Below are 24,182 nucleotides of genomic sequence, written 5' to 3'. Positions count from 1 at the left end.
TTTGTTGTACACTATGAGATGAAGGGGCCATAGGAACAAAGCTGCATTGAGCACATGAAGTGACCTTATCCTAAGTCCCACCATTGGTTGATCTAGCTCAGTACTGTCCATTCCGATTGGCAGCAGTCCTCAGGATCTCAGGAACCCAAAGGTCTTTCTTGCTACCTGGGATCCTTCAACTGGAAATGCTAGGGATTGAACCTGAAGCCCTCTGTGTGCAAAGTCACTGCCTTGTCACTGAGTCACAGCCCACCCATACTGTGGTAGTCCCAGTCTGGTTTCCTTATCCTGACAGTCAGAGATTAGGTTGCCAAGGCTCTTGTACCAAATTCCCCAAAACTGTGAGACCCCCTAAGGTGTTTGGACTTACAGGTGATGGATCTTGCAGTTCCACACTAATCATAGCCACAAGAACTTCTGAAAGAAGGGTTACAGTGGGTGCATCTGTTAGCGGCATCTGTAGCAGATCTATGGCACTATTAGGTAAAGGGCCGCAAGCACAACCTCCACTTATGTAATTGATGGGCTGCTTGGAAAAGTAACGTTGTTTGAGAGGGCAGGAATTTCACTGGAGAGCCAGTTTGGTGTAGTGGTTAAGTGCACGAACTCTAATCTGGGAGACCTAGGTTTGATTCCCCACTCCTCCACTCGCAGCTGCTGGATGACCTTGGGCAAGCCATAGTTCTGTCAGAGGTGTTCTTGAAAAGAGCAGTTTCTGACTTCCGGTTTTTGGCGACTTGCAGGTGGGTGTGCTCCATTGTTGCTCTGATGTGAGTGGCCCGCAAACGTGCCGATGGGGAGGGGTCCAAGTTGATATTGGACCCCTGCAACCCCTTGTAGGGGGGGTCACAGCCTGGGGCACGTGAGGTGCCTCTCCCGAGGCGGTAGCCAAGGGATCATTTTTGCTCTGATAGGTCCTCGCGGCACAGAGCCAGCAATGGCACCTAGAGATGCATACTGGCCCAAGCCCACAAGTGATCCAAATGAAACAATCTTCTCTGATCCTAGGTTCAGTCTCCAGCATCTCCATAAGGATCAGGTTGTAGGTGATGAGAACAGCTGAGCTGCTGCCAATCTAAGTAATTGTGAGCCGCCCTGAGCCCGCACAGTGGGGAGGTTAGCGAACAACCACCTAAATCCCGAGAGTAAAGCCGCCCCGGAAATGGGAGGGGAATTCTGATCCCGGAAAAAAACTGAGTTAAAAGCGGGGACCGAGAGGGCGGCTTGAAGGGAGCGGATTTTGACTGAGTGTGGTGCAGATTAGCAAGAAAGCGTTTATTACCAGACCTTTAGAAACTTCTAAAATTTTTCGCTAACTGTAAACAATGACGCAGCGAGCAGAAAGAATGGCGGTGAAATCGAAACTTATAAAAGGAACTGCCAGTACATCGTCTCTGGTCACCAAACCGGAAGCAACCATAGACTTTTGCGTGATCAGAGGCGACCGGACATGGCAACCCGGTGTAAGGAGGCGCACATGTGAGGTCGGCGTTCTCTAAGCCCAGAGTACTGACCAGAGCCAGGACCCTGTAAGTGGCTGGTAATTGGCTAACAAGCAGAATGGGCATTTTAGGCAGCTCTCTCAGATTCCCAACTCATGCTGGCAATTAATCACATATACAAATCGCTGCACCCCGGATCCTGCGTTCCTGTCTCCTGGTTTCCATTCTTCCTGGCTCCTGACTTTGGCTTGCATGACATTGTTTCCTGGCTCCCTGACTTCGGACTGTGTATCCTGACTTTTCACAAACGGCGTTCAGCTTCTGAACTCTGCTTGCAATCTCCGGTAACCCTAGACTGTGTTTTAACTTGGTATTTTGGACTCTGCTCACGTTACTTTGTCTTATCTGGTGCCCTGACCCCGGACTGTGTTTTGGACTTTCTGTGCCCTGCCTGGCCCGCCAGCACAATTGTGACACTAAGGGTGTGATTCAGTATAAGGCAGCTCCATGAGTCTTGGTTGACAGTTCTGAAAATCATATTAATAGGTGTCTGGTTACTTATGAACCACTGCCTCTTCCACTGAGGTCACCTCCTCCACTCTGCTCAACAGCTAAAGAAAACAAGGAACTCCACTTTTGGCCATCGTATTCGAAGTTGGAGGGCTGCATAAAGGCACTGATTCTTGCTGACGCAGGGAGTAGTCTGGTCCTGTGTCTCATCTGGGACTAGGTAGAGAGCCAGTTTGGTACAGTGGTTAAGTAAGCGGACTCTAATCTGGGAGACCTAGGTTTCATTCCCCACTCCTCCACTTGCAGCTGCTGGATGACCTTGGGCAAGCCATAGTTCTGTCAGAGGTGTTCTTGAAAAGAGAATTCCGATCCCGGAAAAAAACTGAGTTAAAAACGGGGCGGCTTGAAGGGAGCGGATTTTGACTGAGTGTGGTGCAGATTATCAGGAAAGCATTTATTACCAGACCTTCAGAGACTTCTGAAAAATTTTCACTAACTGTAAACAATGACGCAGCAAGCAGAAAGAATGGCGGCGAAATCGAAACTTATAAAAGGAACTGCCAGCACATCGTCTCCGGTCACCAAACCGGAAGCAACCATAGACTTTCCTAAAATGATTGCTGCAGCTTTGCGCCCTCTACTGGACCAGATGACCAACCTCAATGACAAGTTTGATACGTTGCAAAAGGAGCTTAAACTTCAGCAAAAACAGAGAAGTTAACCAAGAAGCTGAAAAAAGTTGATGTTAAGTCCAAAGAGTTTGAAGACTGGAGGTAGTGGAAAAAGAAAAAATCTCTGAGAGTCGACAATTGCTACTTCTTCAGATGGAAAAATCAGCATATGTCCTGAGATTTCAAAACATTCCAGAGCAGAGAACCTGAAAGACATTTTAAGTGAAGAGCTCACTCCCGTGGTAGGCTTAACAGCGGAAGTGATACAAAGCGATATGGATATGGTATATCATACTTATCCAGAATTTATTTAAAAAAAACTACCCAGGGAAGTACACACAAAATTCTCATAAAGGTCAATGAGAGACTTAATTTTGAAGGCAACAAATGGAATTGTCTTGAAAATCAAAGGAGAACATATCAAAGTTTTAAAAGATGCTCTGTTTGAGATCAGGAAAAGAAGGAGACAATACAGAGACTTAACACTGTTTTTGCAAAATCATACCACTCCATACAGATGGATATTACTTGAAGGACTTATCTTCAACTACAATGGGAAAAAAGAAAAGATTGACTCTGTTCTTAAAGCGAAAATATTCCTGAAGCAACAACAGAAAGAGATGGATCTGAGAAAGTGGAAGACAACAAAGATGCAGAAGAAGAAGAAGATAAAAAGGGGGGAAGTTCTGACAATATCGCGTACAGCTCGGCAGAATCCTCTGACCTGGAAGCAGAATTAGGGGCTGCTGCTCCGAAACCTTTAAAAGTTAGACTAGATTTTGATAAGAAGCGCAGAGGAAAGAAATAAGCAAAATAGAGTAACTTCGAAAGTCTAATGTTTATTATAAACTAGTTATCTTAAAGCTAAGAAACACACACTTTAGCCAAGCAAGATTTTGTTTGCTCATATTTGCATAGTATTAACTCTCATGTATTACTGAGTAATAGGGAAATATCGATTATTTCAAATTTATGTATTAATGACCCTTGCTACTTGTAGTTTTAGGTTGTTCCCTTCCCTTGACCCTGTAGGTTTGTAGAATAGAAAAAGCAATAAAAATGTTTGTTAAAAAAAGCAGCTTCTGTCAGAGCTCTCTCAGCCCCACCTACCTCACAGGATGTTTGTTGTGGGGAGGGGAAGGGAAAGGAGTTTGTAAGCCGCTCTGAGACTTTGAGTGAAGGACGGGATATAAATCCAATCTCTTCTCTTCTTCTTCTTCTAGGTAGCCGATCTTGGTATTTTCTGCCAGAAAGAGGGAGGAATGAAGAAAGAAAGGGCAGAACATGATACTGGTATTTGTCCCAGTCATGCCCTTTAGAGTATGTTGGTACTGTGCCCCCCCTAGGAATATAGATTCCTCCACCTGGCTCTCCAGGGCTGTCTACCTATGTGCAGGTGGGGGCAACTGCGGAAACACCCCCTTTAGCCCTTAGACTCTTCTATGTGTACCTCCTGTGCCTCTGGGAGACATCCAGTCTTACATTGTTCTCCCTTGTTACAGGGATTTTCCCAACAAAACTAAACCTCTTCCTCCCCATCTTGGCCATGCCACCATTCAGCTTCGCATCCTCCACTAGCCTCCCCTGGCCCCTGGTTCCCACCATACATCCGTGGTAGTAGGGCTGCAGCAGCTGTTTCTGAGGGAAGGTGTTTGTAGTTCTGTCTCTCCAACTGCCCTTGCCAGGTTTCTAACACAGAGCCTGAAAATCTGCCATCTTGTGGCACAGAGGTTTTCCCACCAAAATCGGCAGCTACTGATATGGCCTCCTCCAAAGTGCAGTCGAGTCATATGGTTGAGCTTTCCCACTGCCTCAGTTCATCCAGGGTTTCCCACTCTTCCGTGGGCCATTCCACCCAACTGTATTGGGAAGAAGTCCTTGCCTCCTACTTTGAGGAGGGAGACCCAATTATCCTTAGAGACGAAATTGTCTAAGACTTTGTCAAAGTCCTCTAACCCCTCCACTGTCTAAGCCAGGGGTCTCAAACATATGGCCTGCGGGCTGGAATTGGCTGCTGCAGGGCTCGTATCTGGCCCACAAGCAACTAGCTCTCTCCTGCTTCCTTCTTTGGGGCTGCCGCTGCTGCATCATAGCTTACTTTCACCCAGCTCCCTCAATCATGCTGGAGAGATACAAAGCCAAGCCTCTCTTTCCTCCGTTGGCCGAGGTCTCCTCCCCTCGAAGGAGGGTGAGAGAGAGAGCACATGAGCGAGAACAAAGTGAAGGAAAGGGTGAGAGAGAGCACATGAGCGAGAACAAAGTTGGAGTCCCATGGCACCTTTAAGACCAACAAAGTTATATTCCAAGTATAAGCTTTCATGTGCAGGTACACTTCTTCAGAGGGAGGGAAGGAGGGAGGGGGGATTCTTATGACAAGCACACTTTACATTGAGATCGCCCTGCTCTACTATTTACTTTGAGTCAGTCTCTCTCTCTCTCTCTCACACACACACGCCCAAAATGTGTTCGGTTAAGGGAAAAAGAGAATTAAAAAGAAATTATTTTGGCTAATTTGGAAAACTTTTTTTTAGATTAGATTTCTCTGTGCTTATCTGGCATTTAATTTTCTTTCAAAAAGACCCTGATTAGGAATTACAACATTTGGATTGGATTCCATTGTTTAATGACTGGAAGTAGATAGCTAAGTACTTAAAAATACATTTATGGTTCCATATGTTTCAACACACCTCCTCTCTCATTTGGAGAGATTCCCCTCTCCAGTTCTAACAGATGAAGGGGGGGGGAGGAAACTTAACAGCACAGCTTTATTAGTGGAAACCCAATAACTTCAATGGACTCAGAAGGATGCAATTATGTTTATGATGGCACTTTTAGTTACCATAGTACACAAACTTTTGAATTGCTAAATCTATTCTTCTCCTGGTTTTTGCCACATTTTTAACAATGCACAAAAATTACCAAACAGGGTTCAAAGAACAGAGTTTGACTGTTTGAACCCCCAAAAATCAGCTTCCTGGCTTGCTGTTCAAACAAGCCAGTTTAGTGTAGCGGTTAAGTGTGCAGACTCTAATTGAGACAACCAGGTTTGATTCCCCACTCCTCCATATGCAGCTGCTGGCGTGACCTTGGGTCAGTCACAAGTTCTTCAGAGCTGTTCTCTTAAGAGCAGTTCTCTCAAGAGCCCTCTCAGTCCCACCTACCTCACAGGGTAGGAGATTTGTAAGATGCTCTGAGACTCCTTCGGGTAATGAAGAGCGGAGTATAAACCCAATATCATAGTCTCTTCTTCTTAGCCACCATATTATAGAAACCTGCATATATGTAACTACCTGGGCCTCAGGCTGGCAAAGTTTATTCTCACAATGTACAAATATCAAGTGGGGGGGGGGGGGGGAATAATTCACATCTCCAGCATCTACCATCTACTACTACTGTATGGGCAACACACCACAAGACTTTGTGTTCAAGGTTCAAAATCATTTCAATTTTTTTTAAAAATCATTATGCAATTGAATCTAGTAACCTGCATTCCAAACTTAAGAATGACAGGATAATCATCTTGCCACCTTCTCCTAACATGGACCTACACCTTAGGATGAAAACTAGCACATGGTGACCTCAATGCAAACTTGTGATTAGTGATATGGTGCTGACTCAGAGCTTCATTTGCATTCAGCATCTTTTCTGAAATTATATAACTTTATGCAAGTATTTCAATTTAACTTCTCAGGCTGCCACTTTCCCTTACAATACTTTTCCATTTACATTCGGGAGGGTGGAACCCTTTATTGACAATGCTGAAAACACTAACAACATGCTTTGGCTTACACATCTCAGCTGTTGCTGAACATCTGAATGAGCTACAAAAAGCTCTCAAGTAATGGAAGAAGATTAAAGTGCTGCCATATATCAAAACATATTGTATCTCGTTTTAATGGTGGCAAGAGCCCTCTGGAGGCAAATGCTAGAGAGTAGATGATTCAGAGCATCCCTGCCTAAATATTTTACATTTCCCATATGGGGTTATATAACTGGCCTGTGCTATAATTTCAATCGCCACTGTTTGGGATTGCTTTTTGATAGGTATTCCAGATTTCACCCACATATGCGCTATATACTACATTTGGCAGATTAACAGTTTCACGGATCAGAGTACTTAAACCGAGTGTGATTCCGTCTATTTAAATGCACACACACAGAGAGGAGACACCCTCCCAACACACGCCTAGCTCGGGAACCCGGCCAAACCAGCTCATCTCGAGCATCTTCTCCACAGCTCAGAGGTGTCCACCCTGACTTAACGGGCCAGACCAGATCTAAAAGGAAGGGGGGAGTCATGGCCCACCTGACGGGGACTGAGGATGTCCAGCAGTTTCCCGAAAGAAGGAAAAAAGGAGGTCTCTTTGACCTATTCTGCATTCTTCAACCCTTGCGATACACACATTCCCTTCCCTATGGAAAGGCGGCGGGCGACAGCAGCAGACTCTGCAGCGGAACAACCTAAGCTTTCGTGTAGCTCTGCAGCGGACCCCATCCATGCAAAGAAGGGCAGCAGCCGTTACCCTTACCGTGCAAACGAAGAGGAGGAGGAAGAAGAAGAAGGGGAGCGAAGCGACGGCTGTCTGTTTTCTTCCCTTCCTCGGCCTGGTCCTCCACCACACGTCGAAACGCAGTTACGGCTGCTACGCTCTGCCTGCACAAACTTCTCGCCTTCGAGTCCCCGGCTCGCTCCCGCGGCGTTGTTATCGTTCGTGTGGAAACGCGGGCGGGCGCGAGGCTGCAGGGGGGCGCGCGCGCAAAACCTGCCAGGCGGAAGTGACTGCGCCGCCGCGGCTATTCGCTGGTTCAACTCCGCTGCGGGCTGGTGTGCGCGGGTGAGGCAGAGCCGCTGCGGGCGGCACGCGTGGGGCAAGCCGTGAGCGGCTGGCTTGATTGGCGCGGCAGCAGTAGACTAAGGCTGCTCGCCGGTCTCCCCGTCCCCTGCCAGCTCTCCATGCTGCTCTTGGGCGTCTTAGCGGGCCGGAGCTTTTGCAGGTATTCGGTTTCTTCCTCACCTGAAAGGAACGAGGCGACGGGGGGAGGGAGACGAGAATCTAAATAGGTGCTTGTGGTTCTGAAGGGCTGCGGAGGGAAACTGCCCGCATCTCTTCTGGGCTGCACACTGTGGTCTCTTTTGTTTGCAAGCACCGGAGGGAAAAAAGACACTGATGCCGAGGCTAGGCCCTCCTTTCTGAGTGTAAAACCACTTTGCATGTATCCGTTTCTGCCTCCTCGAATGCCTTTTCCCCTCCAAGACAACGAAAAATGTGGCCTGCTTTCTCACACCGCTTTTTCTCCTCAACATTATAACTACTGAACAAGGAACCATCCTCCTTATTCATACCTTTAACCTTTATAGCCATACGCATTAGGTTTCAATGGTTGCCAACCAATGAAGATTCCACTCCCTTCCATTCCTGAATGAACAGACTATTTCCTCTTATTTATATGCAACAGTTATACAGGTGGGGGGGGCCCTCCCAGCAATGCAAGGGGACGTCTTTGAAATCTGTTTATTATCACATAAAACCTTTGTAGGCAATTGCCTGTCCCATTATAATGTAGGCAGTTTCCAACAGATGCTTCTGTCCATGGGTTATGATTCCAATAGCTGTAAACTTCTGAATTTAAGAGATCAGTGGAAGCATTAGGTTGGATAATATATATGTCTACTTATTTATCTATGGTGAGTATTTTGTGTGTGTGTGTATGCCTGGAAGTCATGGTTGACTTCTGGTGACCACTAGTGGGACCTGGATGTTTCAGAGAGATGGCTTGCTATTGCCTGCCTCTGTGACCCAGCCCTGGTATTCCTTGGAGGTGTCCCATCCAAGTACTGTTCAGCTTCTGAGGTCTGATGAGATTGGGCTTGCCTGGGCTATCCAGGTCAGGATGATGTATGCTTTTTGTAGTTAATTACTGTAGGGGTTATTGAGGAAATTTGTTTTTGAGAGACCTGTTTGCAAACTTGGCTGAATCCACACATCACTCCACATGGTGCTATTGTACTGATGCAGTACTTGGCAACTGGACTGTGTTGTCTGCACAGGAAAATCCAGTTGCCAATTACTGCTATACAGCATCATTCGTGCAAATATCTCATGGTGCGTGGATGCAGTCTTAGGCTAGTAGTTCAGAGAGAGGCTAATTTATGTGAAGTAGGCATAGAAACAATTATACCTGAATGTTGCAAATACTAAGCTGATGTGTAGATTTGGTGAAAGAGTTATTAAAATAAATGGTCAGGTATTTTGTGTAAGGGAGGCTGAAAGAATTAGCCCTAATATTGAGAGAATTAAGCATGCAAGGCCTTTGGGCTTCCAAAAGTACTAATTTCTGCCTTGAACCCAGAATGTACCCATGCTATCATGGCCCTTGCCCCAGTGAAAGGAATGCTAGCAATCCAGCTGGACTGTTAAGATTCATCCAGAGATTTAAAGTGAGTGACTCTGGGGAGGAAATCGTGGAGGGCCATGTTAATGAAGCCAGAACTGGGACCCTAATTTCAGCCTTACTAGTAACTCGTATACACAAGAACTATGCTCCTGTGAACTCCTGAGCTCCTGTGAACAGATTGATATTCCTTGTATTCATATTGTTAGTAAACACTGACCGCATAGTAATCGGTGACTGGGAAAACATGGAAATCATTTTTTCGTGCTTGTTAAGCCGTCTTATTTAGCAAAATGTCAAGACAGAATTCTGCTTCCACTCAGAGGGTTGTTCTGTCAGAGCTGTTCTCTCAGGAGCAGTTCTTGAAAGAGCTCTCTCAGCCCCACCTACCTCACAGGGTGTCTGTTGTGGGGAGGGGAAGGAGATTGTAAGCCGCTCTGAGACTCTGAGTAAAGGGCGGGGTATAAATCCAATCTCCTCCTCCTCCTCCTCATTTTTTCGTGCTTGTTAAGCCATCTTATTTAGCAAAATGTCAAGACAGAATTCTGCTTCCACTCAGAGGGTTTGCTTTGGTTTGGTATCCAAACCACAGTGAGTTCTTTGGTTACACCCATGTGATATTGTCCCCTAATAGTTCGCGTTTCATTTTTCCTCTCATTTTGCTAAGATCTTTCCAAAACCTGGTTTAGTACAATCTTTTTGGAAAGATCATAGTCAAGTTTGCCTTTCCTTATTGCAAAGGAACTTCAGGAACAGACTGGAAAGGGAAAATGTTGAATTACAAGTTATTACAACACTCAGAACCATCCCCAGGACTTAACAGGGATATTGGTTTCTTATCTCAGTATGTATGCGACTCTCATTCTGTCCTTACATCTGTATTCTCACCATGAAGAGCCATACATCCTCTTTATTTTATTGTATTTCTTATTTGGAATAGTAAATTGGAATAGTGTTTGTAATGCAATGCAGTGAATAGTAGAATGTAATGTAATTTGAAATGGTAGATTGGATTGTATTTCTCTGGTCTGGTGACACTGCACAACCAATCAACCCATCTTAAAGAAAAGGATGCTGTTACCTCCATGCTTGAGAGGAGATGGATGGAGTGTAACAACAGGGTCTCAGTTCATTACTCTCAGAATTCCACAATTAAGAAGGGTACAGTTACACATCAATCTCCAATTCTGATATATTTGTTTACATAGTGTATACCTTGTGGCTAATAACCCCTGATGGACCTCTGCTCCATATGTTTATCCAATCCCCTCTTGAAGCTGTAGCTTGTAGCTTGAAGCTTGTACTTACTGGGTTCAATTCAAGGTACTTCCTACCTCATACAAAGCTCTGCAAGGCCTTAGACCTTCACATCTGTAGAATCAGCTCTTCCCCTATGATCTGCCATGACAGCTTCAGTCATTTGTTCAGGGTCTTCTGTAGGTCCTGCCTTCCATCATTCTGTGAACTATGTAAAATTGAATTGTATTGTGTCAGGAGGGCCTTTCTATAAATATAATACGGCTGTATTGTAACAGAACGGTTCAGGAAGGTGCTTCACAAAGGGAAAGACTGCAGACTATACCACTTTGTACAGGACATATTTTCTCTTGGCTGCATGTATTATTCTGCATTATTTTTATGGATGTAATACCATTTTTTCTGTATTGTATCTGCACTGTGTATCATGCCTAATATGCTATGGTTGTTCAGATTTCTGTAATCCTAGTACATTGATTATTAGATGTCTCATCATATTGATTGTATAGATTTACACTGTGTATTCTGCCTTGAGTCTCAGTGAGAAAGGTGGGTTATAAATATAGTAAATAAATAAAAGAAAGGGATTTTTCCCAACATGCCTTTCTTTCTGAATCTCCCTTCATCTTTTGAAAGGTCACTGCTAAAGATCAAGGTGCTCTTGGGAACTGTGTAGGATATGACATAGGGGACTGTTGGTTTCTGGGTCAAATTAAGGTGCTCTTGTTAACCTTTAAAGCCTTAAATGGTCTGAAACCATCCTACCAAAGGACTGCCTAGAATCATAGAGTTGGAAGGGACCTCCAGGATCATCTAGTCCAACCCCCTGCACAATGCAGGAAATTCACAAATACCTCCCCCACACACATACCCAGTGACCCCTGCTCCATGCCCAGAAGATGACAAAAAACCTCCAAGATCTCCAGCCAAACTGGCCTGGAGAAAAATTGCTTCCTGACCCCAAAGTGGCGATCCGCATTTCCCTGGGCGTGTAAGAAAGGGCCACAAGAACTAAGCACTAAGCCTCTCCCATTATGACCTCCCACGGTGTCTTCGTTCAGCCACACATGGTGGTGCCTGGCCCTCAATTTGCCCATATGAGTGCAACAAGGGTGAGGGCATTCTCCATCGTGGCTCCGACCTGGTAGAATGCCCTGTCTGAAGAGACCCGTACAATGCAGGACCTGTCTGCATTCTGCAGGGCATGTAACGATAGAGTTGTCCCGGCAGGCATTCCAGTAACGTAATTCTGGAGGACTGTAGTAACAACATGGTGGATTTTTATGCCAAAAGCTGTATATTAAATGAATTGCATTTTTTTAGAACTATGTTATTATTGTTACTGTATTGTCATATTGTGAGCCGCCCTGAGCCCCATTCTGGGGGAGGGGTGAGATAAAAATCTAATAAAATAAATAAAAATACATTTCTTAGGATTGTTCCTCTTGGTGTAGTGGTTAAAGTGTCAGACTAGGCTCTGGGAAACTCAGGTTTGAATCCCCACTCTGCCATGGAAGCTTGCCAGGTGACCATGCGCCAGTCATACACTCTCAGCCTAACGTACCTCACAGGATTGTTGTGAGGATAAAGTGGAGGAGAGAACAAGGTAAGCTGCTTTGAGCCCATTGAGGAGAGAAAGGTGTGATATAAATAACATAAATAAATACATTGTGTTTTAAGCTGCCTTGAGACCATGGAAACAAGGTGGGATAGAAATATTTAATTAAATAAATTAAACCATTCCTGTGCATAGTTCATTTTTCCAATGAGTTACATTTTGTTTTAGCAGTGGAATTTTTGATGCCGCTCGTTTTAGGAGCCAGTTAAATATATCTGTAAGGTATATTTTGAAATCTTCTTTCACCAACAGCTAACCCTTTAATTTCAATGGCATACCTACTTCATAAGAACAAAGGTGTTATATATCCGATACATCAGGGATTGGCAGATGTCTTATATGACAATTTATAGACATTTAGGGAGCCCCTATAGGTTGCCTCTTAATGAAAATTTCACTTTCAAAAGAGGCATAAATAATGCATTGCTACTTGTTTGTACCGAAACTGCTGTCAGCATCTTTAGCATGGCTTCTATCAAGCCATATGAACAGTTACTTTTTGGTAATGGGCTGCTGGAGACAGGAGAAAGTAGTCTGTTAATGTTAAATGTTTGTGCATGAATGGTGCTTAGACCACTTACGACCAGCAGGTGGAAGAGCAGCAGGTGAGCTCATGGGAGGGTAACAGTAGTCTCTTCCACATATGCATATCGGTTAATTACACGTGTTTCATCTGCAGAAAATTCCAGTGAGGTAGCCGTGTTAGTCTGTTGTAACAATACAAAATAGAAGCCCAGTGGCCCCTTAAAGACTGACAACATTTATTCCATTATGAGGTTTTGTGAGTTTGAGCTCATTTCTTCTAATACTGTGAAAAGGAAATACACAGCATCTGAATAAGTGAGCTCTGTCTCTTGGAAGTTCATACTAGAATAAATGTTGTTAGACCTTGAGGTGCCCGCAGGACTTCTGTGAACTTCCTTCAGAAACAGCTGGAATTTCCCCACAGGTCTTTATTACAAACGAAAGCCTCAGAGTGTGATCCTGTCTCTGGCTTATTCCTACTGGGCAGGGATAAGATCACTGTGAAATCTTTTATTTATTTATATTTACATTTATATCCCGCCCTCCCCGCCATTCGGCAGGCTCAAGGGGGCTAACAACATATATAAAAATACATTAAAATTCCATTAAAACAATCCATATAAAATCATACAACTCATATTAAAAGATGGCGAATCTTCTGATATCGACTATCGACTGAACACTGTCCACCGGCTCACGCCCAGCTATAGAGCCTCGGTTGGTGGCGCCGTTGGTACTCTTGGTACCAATAATGGCACAGTTGATAATCAGTCCAGGGCCAGTTGTTGACACAGTTGATAATCAGGCCAGGGCTAGGGCCAGGGCCATACGATTGAGGCGGGACCTTATTTAAAAGCCTGGCGGAAGAGCTCCGTTATACAGGCCCTGTGGAACTGACACAGGGAGAAGATCTAGGCAGAGTTGGAAGTGTGATGGCTGGTAGAGGGGGAGAACAAAGCTCAGTTCATAGTCTGAAATAACTCAGGTTGGTCCCACCCTCAATAATGGCATAATATTATGTTGGCAAAAGACATAAGTAGAACACTACCAACAAGGGCCTCCCAATATATCTTCCCTTGGATAGGATTCCAACTAACTCAACAGTCAATCATGGTATATTACCAGGGTAAAAGGCACAGATCCAAATGTGGTATAGGGGTTAGAGTTTTGGACTAGGATCTGGGAAAACCAGGTTCAACTTCCGTGTTGTGCCATGGAAGCTTGCTGGGTGGCCTTGGGCCAATCACATACTCTCAGCCTTAACCAATGTTCTCTCTAAGCGGAGTTTAGTGTGAGCTAGGTCACAGTTTTTTAGCCTCCAGCTCACACATTTTTGTCTTAGCTCAGGAAGGATGGCTCCAGAGCAAACTTAATTCATGCAGTAGCCAAATCGCTCGCTCACAACTTTAATGCCAGTAGCTCACAAAGCAGAATTTTTGCTCATGACTCCACAGCTTAGAGGGAGCATTGGCTTAACCTACCGCATGTGGTTGTAGTGAGGATAAAATGGAAGAGAGCGGGACAGTGTAAGCTCCTTTGGGGCCCCATTTGTGAGAAAGGCTGGGTACCAATGAAGCAGATAAACAGGTATCAGAGTACACTGCTACGCTTTTACCTGTTCCATTCTTTGTGGTATCACAAACAATCAGGTGCCCAGTTGGGACATTTCTAAGAGTGCAGAATTTTGGTGAAAATGTGAAACAACTGTATAGTTGGCCTTGGCTGACTGTGCAAAGTATTATGTAAAGACTGCAGGTAGAAACACCCACCAGAAACCCACTCCCCTTCATTCTTAGTCTGGCCTTAGCTCTGTTTCTGGCAAAAAGATTACTTGCAGGCTGCGTTGTCTGAGGGGCATCTAGTAGGTTGGGGTTGCAGGTGTCATTAGCTGCCCTCTTGACCACAGGGCTGTAGAGGCCCCTGGCAAGGAAGGCTCTGGGGTTCTATCTGGGGAGTGGGCTTGTGCATTCCAACAGGAAGGGGATGCAGGCTGGACCCAATGATGTTGTCTTAGCATCCTTTCCGTCACCACATAATGTTCAGTATATTCCATACAAGGGTACTGTGATAGGGCTAGTGCGGTTACCAGGATTGCTATGGAAGTAGCTTTTGGGGAGGCTATGTTAAGTTTTGTTTCTATTGGTGTTTTTTTGTTTTATTTACTTTGCATGAATGATTGTTGTTACTCTTACATAATGGGGCATTTGCAGTGGCCTTTCCATCTTTTTGCATTTTATGATATTTGTCTTCACTTGCTGTTTTGCATATTAGAAAACTACTTTGTTAAGGAAACAGTTCACTTGTTTTACTTCTGACTGCATCATTAGTATTGACTTTCAGTTGGTTAAGTTCCGAGGATCTGGAGGTCTATTTTTGAGATTAAATTTCAGCTGTGCTTTAAATTACTAGATTCTCACAGTGACCTAAATCATAAAAATGGTTGTCATAAGTATGTCTAATTAGCCCTGACCTGGATAGCCAGGCAAACCTAGTCTTGTCAGATCTTGGAAGCTAAGCAGGGCCGACCCTGGCAAGTACTTGGAAGGGAGATCGCCAAGGAATACCAGGGCTGGGATGCAGAGGCAAGCAAATACCAAGCCATGTCTCTGAAACATCCAGAAGTCACCATGATTTCCAGGCACACACAGAAATACCAAAAAAACCCCGGTATGTCTAATTGAATCTGTGGTTGGTGTTCTCCCCAGCCTCATTAGTAGGACTCTTTATTCTGGAGCATCAGATGTGGTTTCATGAGAACGATAGTGTTTATTTAGCCCTTGTGCTTTTTTTTAAATGGGAAAAATAAAGGAGCAGTATCTACTGAATGCTTAGAAGCAAATTAACCTCGATAAAACAAATTACAAGAAATGTCCTCCCCAGGACAGAATTTATCACATCTGAAGCTGCTTTGCCCTGTTAGAGGGAGCTGAAAAATTTCCTCCCTCCTCCCCAGGACAGAACTTATCACATCTGAAGCTGCTTTGCCCTGTTTATTGCTTCCCTAAATACTTCCCCCCCCCTTAATTATCTTGATCCCCTCTTGATCCACAGTGCCTTTGATCCACAGTGTCCTCCTGGCTGTGCTTCCTAGTCCATGCTACCCCTTTCCCCGTATCCGTGACCCAGTCATCACTAAGATGCTCCAGATTTGCAAAGCTCTACCCATAACTAGCCGCCATCTTCCTATATTCTCCTTCAGTAGGTACAGCTGCTTGTGCCACTTCCACTCCTCTCCCCTCTGGGCCTTCTGCCATAAGTCGTGCTTTTTGTGCTTGTGTGTTTATTTGTTTGTTTTTAATTGCAGAGCAGGTGGCCGCAGGATTTTATTCAGAATGACTTTAGGAACAGAGATTACTACCAATCTCAAGGCCTCATCCTATTCTGCAGCAGACCGAAATGTGTTGAAATGGGACCTGCAGCCAGACCAGATTAGAACAAAGACTGAAGAGCTTATCAGGAAAACAAAGCAAGTATATGACAGTGTGGGGATGCTTGATATGGAACAGGTCACGTATGAAAACACTGTACAGGCTTTAGCAGATATAGAAGTGGAGTATTCAGGTAAGTGTGACATGTCTAATATTAGTCTCCATTTGCACCAGAAGGGGAGGATATTAGAAGCTAGACTCGTGAGATTTGAATTTATGTACAGCTGCTTGGAGCTGAATATAGTAATAGCTACAGTTCTATTATGATGCATAGTATGTGATTAAATTTCAGCTGAGTTTCTAATCACCCTGGGCTCTGTATTTATGTATTTATTTATTTATTTTTGGGACTTTTACCCCACCCTACCCTGTGAGCAGGCTCAGGGCGGCTTACAACATATCATCCAGCAATAAAACCATACATATTTAAATAGGAGAGTTCATTAAAACATTAATTCAAACAATTAAAAATTTAGTGGACTAATTTAAATACCTACTGGCAGCCCAGTGAATAGTTTCTTCTTCTTTGGGCTCATGCCAGGGTGGACTGGTGCGTTCTGCTTGAACAGATCAGTCACTCCAGGTGCCCAAGATGTAAATAGTGCCATGGTCTCTTGAGCAGGGGAAGCCAAAGGCCTGGCGGAACAGCAGGGGTCTGAAGCCAAATGTGGCATTTTACAAAAGAAATTCAAATCTTTTAAGTTAAGATATATTGGAGGGTCATGTGGGATGCTATAATGCTGTTTGAATTGCTTTTATCATTACTTATTGGGAGACCTCAGATATGCCGCTCCCTAATAAGTGACCCTGTAGCAATCAAGAGCGTGGGCTGTGCAGAAACCATTTGGTTTTATTAACAGTACTAATAGTTGATGGGATGATTAAGCTATGCAAATAGGCAAATATGCAAATGTCTTGTTCTGGATTTTGACATCGTTTAGCTCTTTAATGATAGAATGTTGCTGACCCCTGTTCTATGGGTTAGATTGGAAACTGAATTCTCAGTTCTGTGTGTGCGTGCAGACTTCATGGAGCATTCTCAACCCCACTGTATCTGCTGTGATGCAGAATTTGGCATCCTAGAGCATGTTACCATCATCTCTCTTGGGAACAGAGAACAATCTTGAAAGCACTGGCTGAAGTCTCAGAAAGTGGAAGCATTTAGGACCAGGACCAGCGTGGGGCCCGTGGGGCCCGGCCCACCCGCTGTTTTTGTGGGCCCCTCCCCCAATCCTCAGCTTCACCCCCTGATCGATCGCCTCACATGAGCCGGCATCTCCCAATATGAGCTCAACTGCGATGAGCTGAGTCTCCTTAGGACCCAAGAGCAACCGGTGGTGTATCACACACATTGGTCGGATTGCAGCAGTTCGCTCCTCCTGTTGGATTTTCTGCCAGGCTCAGGGAAGGAGGGAGGAAGCTTGATCCCCGCTCTCCTTTTTTTAAAAAAAAAAAACACAGCAGCTTTGCTAGACCTCTGAGGAGCCTTAGTGTCTATTAACATTGGGATTCTGGCTCACCTCAGAGGAAGGCTCTAGTGGGGGCTGTGTGGGTGCACGCCAAGCAGACCCCCCCTTGCCCGGGAGCCTTTGATTTAATTAGCTGGTGGGGCCCCCAAGGCCCCCTCCCCCCAAAAACCCTAGCTACGGGGCTGTTTAGGACTAAGCGGAGAACACATAGATGAGGGAAGCCTAGGTTCACGTCCATCCTCGGCTAGGAAGTTTAGCAGGTGACCTTGTGTCTCTTAGCCTAACCACAACCACAGGATTGTTGATATGAAAATATGCTGCCTTGAGCACCTTGGAGGAAGTGCAGGATACTAATGTGGTAAATAATAAATACAAATGTTCATACTTTCGATTGTGTTTGTTAGTTAAATTAGTGATTTTGTGTAAAAGGTCTGAAAATAACTCCCAGCAGGTGGAGATCTTTCTCTTTGTCATGATTCTTAATTAGTAGGTGATTCTGTAAATGAATGGTATGTATTAGTGGACAGGAGTTTTGTGGGGGATGGAACTGGAAAGGCTAAATGGCCTGCCTTGGTCATATTTAGTGAGAATTTGGAGCACACCAATTTCTGTTTCTGTAATAGAAGGGCATATCCAAGAAGAATGTACAGCTTCATTTCAAGATCTGCTTCTTAAAACTTCTGATTGTTGTATTCTAATTTTATTTTAATTTTCAGGATAGGCATATAAAATGCTCACCTATTTATATATTATCTTCTGCACAAAGGGCATTTTCTGTAAAATCTTTTTTATACCTGCTGTTCTTTGTACTTATTTTTGGAGAGCCCTTTCTTGTCTCCATTAATTACAGCATATTATCAACTTTAGTTTATGTTACCTTGAATTCTTAGAAAACATTCAAACTGTTATCTAAGGAGCTTTAGAAAATCTCTTTCATTAACTGGATTAAGTTGGGCTCATTTCTACTGTTGTTGCACTGTTGCTACCTAGTGCATTTGTTATTTTGTTTTTTCTTTTTAATAGTGGAAAGAAGCATATTGGATTTCCCACAGCATGTTTCTCCTGACAAAGATGTGCGTGCAGCAAGCACATATGCTGATAAAAGGCTTTCTCATTTTGATGTTGAGATGAGCATGAGAGAAGATGTGTTCCAAAAGATTGTCCATTTACAGGTAAGCAATGAGGAAGACAATTACCCATGGATAGCAATCTGGATCTGATCAATGTCTGGAAAGTAGAACTTCTGGCTATCTAAACTGCTGCTGTCCATGACAGAAGAAAGGTGGGGTATAATTATATATAGTTCCTGTGTATTTATGGAGGATAGGTCCATCAGTTGCTACTAGCCAAGGTGAGTAAAGGAAACTTCCATGTACAGAGGCAGGTAGACCTCTGAAACCCAATGCTAGGAGGCAACATCAGGGGAAGGCCTTGGCTTCTATGTCCTGTTTGCTGGCCCTCCAGGGCAAACTGGTTGACCTATTTGTAAAGGAGGATGCTGGACTAGATGGACCACTGCTTTGATCCGGTAGAGCTTTTCTTTTGTTATGTTCTTATGTATTTGGGGAAATTTGCACACATTTAGGTAATAACATTGTGTTGTATATTTCTCCCACTGAGCAACATTTATATTACATGCTCAGTGGTTAAGCATCTTCTTGGCATGTAGAAGGTTTCAGGTTCAATCCCTGATATCTTCCAGTGAAAAGGATCAGGTAATGGGTGATTAAAAAAGACATGGGCCTGAGATCCCAGACTGCCAGTCTGAGTAAGCAATACTGATCTTGATGGACAAATGATCTGATTCCGTATAAGGCAGCTTCAAGTGATCACGTGTGCATGAAACACATTTTTACTGTCATTCTCCTTTATCTATGCTTTCTTCTCCAGCAGTTTAAATGATATTTAAAAGTGTGCCTACGTGCTCCTACCCTGGTCTCCATGTTTTATAACACAACCATAGCACGTGTATTCACGTTACTTCCCAACATCTAACAAATGGAGGCTTGAATTTGGGCATGTTACAGATTTATTTTCCCCAGCATCAGCTGTTAATGTATGTTATTCGCCACTATTATTAAAGTGCCTGTTCTTTGCTAAACATTGTTCTATGATAAATACAGTGGGCAGTATTCTACATAAGGAATGGAGGAAGTTCTTATGATGGAGGTAAAGCCGCCTTAGTTGGTAGAAGGCTCCTTGGGCTAGAGTTTTGCATAGTGAAGTGGTAGGATACAGGTTACTGTTGACAGGCTTACAGTTTAGCAAGATGCATGGTTTTGGAATATGTTGTTTAAATTACTGCAAATGTAGCTTTTTGTGCTTCTCACACAATGAGTTTCCTACACAGGAAACTGTGATTACGTTGCATGTGTTACATTTTGGTTTTCTTGCAGCATTTGTCACCCTTAGACTGTTACAGATTTTTTTTGTTTTTAATTTTTTACAATTTCTTTTTATCAGGGTCCAAGTCTTATCTAAGGTTCTCTACTGTGTAACCATTTTTAGAGTATTAACCCATCATCAGGTTGCTTCTAGTCTTGATGATGGGCAAGTCAGATTTGTGATACTTCTTCACTGTTCATTGGACCCATCACTTTCACAAAGCTTGGCCAGGATGCCTTTATTTAAAATGGGTGATCTTCAGTTGCCTAGAGGTGCTTTCCCAAAAAGTCATTTAATCACTGTTCCTGTTTTTATGTTTATGACTGAATGGAGGTGTTCAGCTTAGCCTCTGCAAGTGAGTACTTCACCCTGTCTCTTCTTGAATTAATATTTTATTAATTTACATCTATGTACACAACTAGTGATTTGTAGGCTGATTTGTATTTGATGGTATCCTCTCCATTATTTTGGGAATGATGCACTGATGATTATTTTTGTCTAGCCTTTTACTCCATGCATCAATTCACAATTATCCGTTTAAGTACAATAGTTTGCATCCACAACTCCTTGCCTCTTCATTCATGACCAAAAATTCTAGATTTATCTGTAGGTCTGCTGCATGCAAAAATCACATAATACTTGGCACTGTGACTGGATTACAAAAGGAGCTTGGTTGCAGGCTTGAGATGGGCCACAGTGAGTTTGGGAAACTGGAAATCTTCTCATGGGGAATGAGAAACATGGAGAATCATCAAAGAGGCAGAAGGAATAATCAGACTATCCTCAAGGAGAGACAGCCTGAGTTTCACTCGCTCATTACAATGACATTCCCAGAGTGGGTGACAACCTAGATAATGGATACTATTTCACTGAAGACAATACATACTATGAGATAGAACCAAGCTTGACTTGTGAGACCTCGGCTGAAGAAAAACTGAAAGTGGATACCACACTTCCTGCCTGAAGTCAATCCAGGACTAGCCATTCAGATTGTTTTTGCCATACAGAACAAGAATTAAGTGAACATGTCTTAATCAGTAGTCTACTTAGTTGCCTCCTTCCACCTTTGGTTTTTTGATTATTGAGTCTACTGACCTACCAGGCACACTCATAATCCAAAATAGTAAACTACCACATCTTGATTAAGAGTCATGTTGCAGAGAACAGGAATGAACTATAGATGTCTCATAGCAAAGGTGGCTGCATAATTTAAAGATTACTTTGTTATTATGTTATGGCATTGGTGGACTCCAAAATGTATTATAAAACAGTGGAGACATTGCACATTGTAAAAGAATTCTTCATTTTCAAAGTGTGTGGGGGGGAATTATCACTGGATTTTTTACAGTTTAGAATAAATTCCAAATTATTGTAAAGGATAAATCCACCAAGAGAATTCGAATATTTAACGTATCTGTGATATTACATAACATAATTTCTTGTGGCCACGTACACAAGCTAGCAAGGGCATGTTTAGAAATGCTCTGGTGTTTCCCACCCACATAACCTCCTAGGGAGGAGGAAATTGTATTTTAAGCCTCTGCTTATTCTAGCTCACACTGTGTGTTCCCTTAAATTACTTTTATAATTAATAAAAAGATTAGACAAAATCTTATAAAATAATGGGTTGCATCCATCTGGCTGTTCAGCTGACGAATAAGGGACGTTTATGCTGGGGGTCATAGGACATGTGTGGGCAGAAGTCACGTGGGATGTGATTGTAGTATGGAATGAAATTATGTGCAAAAGCTGGCTGAATCCAGCCCAATGTCAAATTCAGGCTGCTGGTATTGACCTTTAAAGCCCAATATGACTTGGGGCCAGAATGGTTGAAGGGACCACCTACTTCCATATGAATGTACCTTAGAGAGCCAGTTCGGTGTAGTGGTTAGGAGCACGGACTCTAATCTGGGAGAACCGGGTTTGATTCTCCACATGCACCTGCTGATGTGACCTTAGGTCAGTTACAAGTTCTTTCAGAGCTGTTCTCTCAAGGGCAGTTCTTGGGAGAGCTCTCTCAGCCCCACCTACTTCACAGGGTGTCTGTCGTGGGGAGGGGAAGGGAAAAGGATTGTAAACCGTTCTGAGACTCCTTCACGTAGTGAAGGGCGGGGTATAAATTCTCCCATACGAACTGACCCATTCAGTCCGTTCATTTTAAAAGGCCCTGCTTCAGTTGCCCCCGCCATCTGAGGCCAGACAGGTGGCAACCCAAGAAAGGGTCTTCTTTGTTGTGATGTCTGTCTCCCTCTACTGTTGTCTTCTGCCACCGGGTAAAGACTCTATAATTTTGTTGGATGTTCCCTCACTAATTCTTATTAGCCTTCTTCCCTGTCTGTTTGTTTATATATGTTTATATAATGTTTTATTTACTTGTTTATATATATGTGTGTGTGTGTGTCTGTATATTTTAAATGCTGGAATGTTTTACTGTTTTGTTTTTAATGCTCGCTGCCTTGAGGATCCTGAATTGAGTAGAAAGGCAACATAGGACTAATTTAAATAAATAAATAAAATGTAATTGCTGAGACAGGATTGAGCTTTTAGAAAGCTGTTTGGGCTGCAGGCCTGAATAATCTCCCTGCAGCCTATTAATATTATTCAGGATTATAAACACTGAACAAATTATTGTGGACTATGAAGTCATCTGAAGTTTGAGAAGGCCTTCTGTATTGCCACTGTTGTAGGAGTCTATATTCCCAATTCTTAATAAATTCTCCTGTCCTTTACTCGCTGGTCTGCACTGTGGTTTTTGTTTTGCTGTCAAGTCACAGTTTATGTAAATCCTGTGTTTACAAAACAAGAAGCATTCAGAGGTGCTTTACCATTGCCTGATTCTGTGTCACAACCCTGGTATTCCTTGGAGGTCTCCCATCCAAATACTAATGATCCTAATGCTTAGCTTCCAAGACCTGACGAGAACAAACCAACCTGGGCTATCCAGGTCAGGGCAACATTGAGTTTTAACTAGCTTCAAATCCTGGGTAAAAATCTATCCTTAACCATGATTAAAACTAGTGGAGGAAAATGGAAGGAAAATTTTGGTTGATCAGTGTCTTTTCAGTCTTGCCACTTTGTGGAGTGTGCTTTTTTGTGAATCAGTTATTTTGGCCAGCATATAATTTCTGACTAACCATAGTCAATACACTTTTTTGGGAGAAAAGTTCATTTTCTTCAGTGAACCAGATCTCAATAGTCACCCAAGCAATCTTATGGCTTATATTAGAGACCCATTATATTCAAGATTTACCAGTAGGCTCCATCTCTTCTTCCTAGTCTCAGTTCTGCCCTGTTCAAAAAGATGTTGGTAACTTAAGTCTGTTGGTCCTATGTATTGAATATATATATTCGTAGAAAAGAAAAATTTTAAGCCAGCTCTACCTATATGCAAAGCTTACAGGGATGCCTTGTATGTGTAAAGTGCTGTCACTTCACATTGAGGTTCTCAAGGCAAGAGACATTCAGAGATCATTTTGTCTTCCTCTTCAAAGTCCTTCTTGGTGGTCTCCCAGTCCAAACACCAACCCTGCTTAGCTTCCAGTATCTGACGAGGTTTATGCGATACCATTCCACATTCCCAAGGATGCCTTATGCAGTGATATTTCCTGAAGGATATGAACATGGGGTTTGAAAGTTTTAAATTGCCACTTTCTGAACAGCTGAACCACTGGTCTAAACATTATCCTCATCTCTTCAGCGAAACTTGCATCCAAGTATGAGCATAAAAATTGCAGCCTGCTAAAGCCAAATTTGTCTCTCCTTAAAAAGTGCCTTTGTATCTGAATGCTGTCTGATGAAACATCATATGAAACTCTTCTAATGGCTGTGGAAAAGCCCAGTGTGTTTTAATAGCTAGCAGATTTCAATCTACAGTTCAGCAAAGCAAATATTTGCCTATTAGCCTTGTATTCATTCTCACATACTACCAGTACTGTGCATATTTGTGAAGAAAAGGATCAGAAATGACAACTTGAATATGTCTTAGGCAATGACTGGATGAGAAAAACTCACAATGCAAAAATGATACAACAGTAAGAGGATAGTAACTAAAGATAAAACATTGCAGTTGCTAGTAAAGAAGCTGCCAGGGTATAAAATCAGCATTAAAATTATTATTTTACCCAGCAGCATAAAACAGCAAATATAAAATTCCGTAGAGAACATTGAAAACAGCCCTCAAGCTACAGAGAGGCCATAAAAACAACCAAAAAGGAAGTGATAACCTTTCCATTAAAAGTATGGGTAAAGCCAAATGTTTTGGCCTGGTATCTAAAGAATATCAACAATCTTCGATATGCCGACAGCGCAACCCTCCTATTGGAAACTAAAGAAGGCCTAGAATACCTGATCAAGAAAATCAAAGATGAAAGTGAGAAGTTTGGCCTCTTCCTAAACATCAAAAAGACTAAGTTTATGACCACCGAGAAGAAGAGAAATGTCAGAATAATAGTTGACAATGAAGAGATTGAATGTGTGGGGAAATT

At 43.1% G+C, this 24,182-nt stretch overlaps 1 protein-coding gene across 2 annotated transcripts in view; it reads left to right on the top strand.

The window, feature by feature from the left end:
* The first annotated feature begins 10,816 nt into the window (after positions 1-10,816).
* The window catches only part of NLN (neurolysin (metallopeptidase M3 family)), a 37,013-nt gene continuing 23,647 nt past the window's right edge, over positions 10,817-24,182 (top strand). The window contains exons 1-3 of one of the 2 annotated variants that reach the window (XM_015410211.1): positions 10,817-10,826; positions 15,726-15,977; positions 18,337-18,485. In XM_015410211.1, coding sequence (XP_015265697.1) covers positions 15,749-15,977; positions 18,337-18,485 — 378 coding nt within the window. In that variant the 5' untranslated portion in view covers positions 10,817-10,826; positions 15,726-15,748. Of the gene's footprint in view, positions 10,827-12,452; positions 12,497-15,720; positions 15,978-18,336; positions 18,486-24,182 lie in introns of those variants that run through there. The other variant, XM_015410203.1, reaches the window with a different exon arrangement.

Source organism: Gekko japonicus, unplaced genomic scaffold, assembly GCF_001447785.1.
Source record: "Gekko japonicus isolate JY-2015 unplaced genomic scaffold, Gekko_japonicus_V1.1 scaffold179, whole genome shotgun sequence".
Classification (NCBI taxonomy): domain Eukaryota; kingdom Metazoa; phylum Chordata; class Lepidosauria; order Squamata; family Gekkonidae; genus Gekko; species Gekko japonicus.
The sequence above is the reverse complement of the archived record's forward strand: the minus strand, read 5'-3'. Positions and strand labels throughout refer to the sequence as shown.